Source organism: Sander lucioperca, chromosome 7, assembly GCF_008315115.2.
Source record: "Sander lucioperca isolate FBNREF2018 chromosome 7, SLUC_FBN_1.2, whole genome shotgun sequence".
NCBI classification, from domain to species: Eukaryota; Metazoa; Chordata; class Actinopteri; order Perciformes; family Percidae; genus Sander; species Sander lucioperca.
The window spans coordinates 35,982,402-35,988,497 of record NC_050179.1 but is presented as its reverse complement, the minus strand read 5'-3'; the positions used below and the strand labels follow the sequence as shown (position 1 = coordinate 35,988,497).

The 6,096-nt window shown below is 45.0% G+C and overlaps 1 protein-coding gene across 1 annotated transcript in view; it reads right to left on the bottom strand.

Annotated features, from left to right (window-relative positions):
* Positions 1–869: 869 nt before the first annotated feature.
* The window catches only part of znf277 (zinc finger protein 277), a 14,624-nt gene continuing 9,397 nt past the window's right edge, over positions 870–6,096 (bottom strand). The window contains exons 8-12 of the mRNA XM_031279913.2: positions 6,006–6,073; positions 4,844–4,940; positions 4,637–4,679; positions 3,743–3,917; positions 870–1,321 (exon numbers count right to left, since the gene is read on the bottom strand). Coding sequence (XP_031135773.1) covers positions 1,132–1,321; positions 3,743–3,917; positions 4,637–4,679; positions 4,844–4,940; positions 6,006–6,073 — 573 coding nt within the window. The 3' untranslated portion in view covers positions 870–1,131. The remainder of the gene's footprint in view (positions 1,322–3,742; positions 3,918–4,636; positions 4,680–4,843; positions 4,941–6,005; positions 6,074–6,096) is intronic.

Below are 6,096 nucleotides of genomic sequence, written 5' to 3'. Positions count from 1 at the left end.
CTTTGAAAGAAAGCCCCCAAAATGATTGTTGTTGAAGAACGAAACGAGTCGAAATAATACACTAATAAAATATGTCTACACACAGTCCTACCTGAATTAATCTGCACCTCTTAATTAATAGGCCTACTAGCACTAAAACTATAACTGGTCATCCCATCAGTACAACAGGCTCGTTAAAAGAAAGTTTACTGCACACAACGGCTGACACATATTTAATTTATTCATTTACTCAAGCGCCCAAGGGAATAATCAAGTTCATCTTAACAACAGGCTTGTTTCCATAGCAATGGAGTATTAAATCTATACAGTAATAAGAACACTTGGATGTAGTCAACATTTAAAAACCTTTGGCGATTTTAGATTATTAATCTTCAGAGTTTGGACTTGAACGTCACGGCCGAGCGCCACTAGCCTATTTTAGTAATCACACAATAACATGACAATTTAATTTCAATTTTATATTAATATACATATTCTTAATTTTTATGAGAATTTCCTGGTAAAATGAAGGTTAAAAAAACTATTATTTCATATTTTATATTGCTTTTCCACGGACCCACCTGCAGTACCCTCACGGACCACTAGTGGTCCGCGGACCACAGTTTGGGAATGACTGGCTTAGAGCACCTTTAATGTGCCGTCGGCCAATCAGGAACTGAGTTGGTGCTTGACGCTTTTGATGCTTTCAAAGTGTGTTTCCTTTTCTTTTTTTTGGCACTTTTTTCCGTGTTTTTTAAAAAAATTTTTTACACATTTTATTTTTACGTTCTTTTCATATCATAGTGGGGGGGGGTCTGGGTGTCCTCCCCCAGGGAAGTTTTGAGCATCAACGACTTCATTTCCTGTATTCAGATACACTTTTATGCACCAATTTAAGGTGGAAATCCCTTTATTTAGCCTATATGAAGAAGAAAAACGCAGATGACAATTCAAAATATATCAGAAATATAATGTAAAGTATGTTGTTGTGGGTCATTGGGTATTTTTAAGTGAGAATATGGAAATCCTGAAGCTTTCTTAGTGGGTATACTTCGTCTACCTGCGTATCACGGAGACTACACCCGACTGGACAAGTGGAAACAAACTTTGCGTTGACCCCTGAAGGATTGTGGGAGCGTCCCTGTCGGCCGTCTAGCTGCTGGAGCCTCTGTTCTTCAGCAGCTGCTTCAGGACGCTGCTCTGCTTCAGAGCTCTGAGGTCGGAGATGTCCTCCGCGATAACCGGGACGTCCTCGCCGCGGTGCCGCTCGCCGCTTTCGTCGTCGTCGCTGTCGGACAGCGTGCACAGGAGGGCGTCGTTCTCGTACGTGGGGAAGTAATACCTGCGGAGAGGTCCAGGTCAGAGGTCAGAGAAACTACGCGGCTTAGCAAGGCACGACATTTTAGTTTAAGGATAACTTTTATATAACTGTCTCTCCAGAAAAAAATGCCATTATGCAATCTCATAATTCAACGCATAATCAGCCAAAGTCCTCATATTTATGCGGGGGGCCGCATTTTCAAATACGCCGCACTTTCGCCGCATAAATTGCAGATTTCCGCGCAAAATATGCAGGGCTTGAATGATTTCATAATCCCCGCATTTTCGTTGCAAAAAAAGTCACACATATCTTAGCAGAAAGTTGAAAAATGTTGCATCGACTTCACACAAGAGCAGCATAACGGCACGTTATGAAGTGATGTTATGAAGTGATGTTAGGGAGTGACGTTAGGGAGTGACGTTAGGGAGTGACGTTAGGGAGTGACGTTAGGGAGTGACGTTAGGGAGTGACGTTAGGGAGTGACGTGAGGGAGTGACGTGAGGGAGTGACGTGAGGGAGTGACGTGAGGTAGTGACGTTAGGAAGTGACGTTAGGAAGTGACGTTAGGAAGTGACGTTAGGAAGTGATGTAATTACGCGACGTGAACATCATCGAAAAGCTGCAAACCCCGCGATGAAGCCGCAGTTTTTGCAAGTTCCTGCAATTTCATTAAAATTGCATAAATATCCCGCATATTCCATCGCATTTTTTAAGAAAACGTGCCGCATAATCAAGGACTTTTGCCCGCAACAATCACAAAAAAACTGTTTTTGCCCCCATTTTTCATGAACTGAACTCAAAGATCTAAGACTTTTTCTTCACACAAAAGGCTTATTTCTCTCAAATATTGTTCACAAATCTGTCTAAATCTGTGTTAGTGAGTCGAGATCATCCATCCACCTCACAGGTGTGGCATATCAAGATGCTGATTGGACAGTCAAATGCTCACATGCGATGGCGTCTGGCACTTTGGAGAGGTCTTCTCTTCACAGATGAGCCCTAACACCAGATCCTGACTGGTTTTCGGACCCCCACCCCCCCCCCCCCCAATACAGTAAGACTGTCACATTTAAGGCCCTGTTTACACGATGACGCTCGCAGGTGAAAACGACAAAGGTGAAGCGACGCCGTTTTTGGGGCTTAAAAACACAAAAAAGTGAAACCACCCTCCAGAGTGGAAATCTTAAAAATGCTCCACCGTCACGTTCCCGTCTAAAGGGTACAAACGCAAAAGTCTGAAGACAGCGGTGTGGAGAGAGACGAGGAAAAGGCGTCCAGGTAGTCTGGTGTTACGGAGTAGGCTACAGAAATTATAGGCTCCTTTATCTAAAAGATTTTCAACGTAATGGCTCAATATTTAAATGATTTCAATGTGGATAAGGTTGTTATAGTTCGATGACCATATGTAGGCTGTCCATTTGAGCCAGAGTAGGCTACAACGTTACGGATGACGAGAGAGAGAGAGAGAGAAAGAGAGAGAGGCAGCAGTCAGAGGAGGGTCTGCTTCAGCCTCCTCTACCTGCTGTCTCTCTCTCTCAGCAGGGCTGAAGGGCCGCGAGGCTCAGGATATTGGTAGTGCTCCCGTGGGTGCTGTGCTGTGCTGGGGCTTATCACGGTCGACTGGGCCGGTCATCATCAGACAAACATGCAACTCCTCCTCCTCGTCTGTCCAGATAAGCTTTTGTTGTTACACTTCGACATGTTTTGGTTTGGCGCTACTAAGGAGAGAAGTAGAAGGAAGGTTCTACGTAGGCGCGTGGACTTGGTGGTGTTGCGTGGCAGTGCATCACACCACCACATAGCCGCCTGGCGTGCAAACTACATTGAATTTCACACACTTTTGCGTCACCATATGCACGCAGATTTCCCCCCAAAACTCTCGTCTAAACGTGGAATAAAAAGTGAAAACGCAACGCCACTTTTGCGTTTTCTCTTCAGATCGTTTCCGTCTAAACACAGCCTCAGAGTGGCCTTTTCTTGTGTCCAGCCTAAGTCACAACTGTGCAATAATCCTGCTGTCCAATCAGCATCTTGATATGCCACACCTGTGAGATGGATGGATGATCTCGGCTCACTAACACAGATTTAGACAGATTTGTGAACAATATTTGAGAGAAATAAGCCTTTTGTGTACGTAGAAAAAGTCTTAGATCTTTGAGTCCAGCTCATGAAAAATGGGGGCAAAAACAAAAGTATTGCGTTTATAATTTTGTTCAGTGTAGTTTATTACAGTTTAATTTATCTTTTTATCAGGTCACACAAAACGGGCCCTTTCAGTTACACGTCCACCGCCGCACAACCCTGCGGCGAATCGCCTGATCTAGTCTTAGTTCATAATTCAAGCTGCGAGAACATCCTCCCTCACTGGTTCCCGTCCTCCGACACGTTAACCTGAACATGTTGACGTTATTAAAAAAGGATCACGGCGGCGTCTGAACGTACTGCGGTTGGTTCCAGGTGGACGCGTCCGGCAGCTTCATGACGTGGCCTTCAGACACGATGTGGCGGATGACCTCGTCTCGGGACGGGAACGTCTGCTGGCAGCCGTAGCAACGGCTCTGGTGGATCTGGCGCCGGATGAAGTTCACCAGTTTGACCTGCTGGTAGAACCGCAGGTCTGAGGGAAGACACACACACACACACACACACACACACACACACACACACACACACACACACACGCACAGACACACACACACACACAGACAGACAGACAGACAGACAGACAGACACACACACACAGACAGACACAGACAGACACACACACACAGACACACACACACAGACACACACACACACACACACACACACACACACAGACAGACAAGACAGACAGAGACACACACACACACACATGCACACACACACACAGATACACACACACATATGCACACACACACGCACACACACACACAGAAACACAGACACACACACACAGACAGACAGAGACACACACACACACACAGAGACACACAGACAGGCAGACAGACAGACAGACACACACAGACAGACACACACACACACACACACACACACACACACACACACACACACACACACACACACACACACACACACACACATATGCACACACAAACACACACACACACACACACAGACAGACAAGACAGACAGACACACACACACACACACACACAGAAGACACAGACACAGAGACACACAAGACAGACACACACACACACACACAGACACAAGACAGACAAGACAGACACACACACACACACACACACACACACACACACACACACACACAGCGGGGCGTCACCATCCGTCACTTGGACACAGAAACGTTAAGCAGTTGGATGATTTACTCACTGAGCTCCGTCCTCAGATGATGGAGATCAAAGCTGTGAGCTCCCTGAAAACCAACAGAAAGGACCAATCATCAGGGCACATTACTACTGATTAACTTGCGTTGACGCTGAAGAACTTTGTTCTTTTACAATCCTGTTGTTAACGAAATCTTTTGACATTTTGGATGTCAAATGGTGAGGGGTTTTTGCTGTTTGTAGCCGCGGTTACCTTCATGTGTGTGTAGATCTGGTCCATGGTCTCTGACTGGTGGTCACAGAACAGACACACAGCGGAGACCGGATGAGCCTGCCAGTCCGACCAATCACTGCACAGAACACAGAGACGACTTGATGGGAGAGGACACAGGGTTTCTCACAGAGAAAAGTCTCCGTGAGTAAATAAGAGTTATTTAACAAGTGTCAGAAAACAATAAGTCGGGTCACTTTGAACTCTCAGCATCCTCAGAGAGAAAGCAGGCTACCCCCCAGGATTCTCCAAGTTAAATTTAAGACTTCTAAAGACATTTTAAATCAGGGATGCACCGAATCCAGGATTCGGCTTCGGATTCGGCTGATCCGGCCGGGAAGGTGTTTACGTAGGTGGAGCGTTCAATGCAGCAGGCTGTGAGAAAGTGAAAATGGAACTGGTGAGCAGAAAAAGTGTAGTTTGGCAGAACTTTCAGTCAAAAGAAGGCCATTCAAGTCCAGCTACATGTCCAATCTGCAATGCTGATTAGTCTGGTGGTGGCGAGGACCCTAAACTATACACAACATCACCGCTGTTACAACATCTGGTATCAAACATCTGGAAGAATACGAGTTGTGATGAAGGAATCTACAGACAGCAGCCAGAATGCAGCAACTTCAGGTACGGCAAAGGAAGGACAGTCACTGTTTACTTCATTAATGTGTTTACTGTGTTCATGGACTGAGGATGGGACGAGGATTCGGTTTTCGGCTGAACCCCCAAAATGTGGATTCGGTGCATCTCTAGTTTAAATACCACCCACCTAGTATGAAAACAAAATGCCAACTTTACGGTCACATAATGTAAAATCAGTGTGGATTTTAAGCTCCAGAAAAGAATAATTTACCAGGTAACATTACCTGAATATAATAAAACATGTGTGTATTGTGTGTGTGTGTGTGTGTGTGTGTGTGTGTGTGTGTGTGTGTACTCTAATAACATGAAATGAATAATGAAAAATGTCTTTATTTATTTGTACCGTTACGGCATTTATTTAATCCTACGAGGACAAGGACAAATTTAGGACCTTTGTAAACTAAATGTAATAACTTTTAAGGGCTTATTTTTTATTTTTTAGACTGAAATGCTTTTTAGAGCCTCATGGGTACCGTGAGAAATGCAGGCTCTTCTGGTTCCTACTTACTCATCTTCATCGTCCAGCAGCTCTCGGTCGTCCTCGCTCTGCACTTCCTCCCACGTCTTCCCCAGCTCCTAACGGACAACACAGAAAAGAC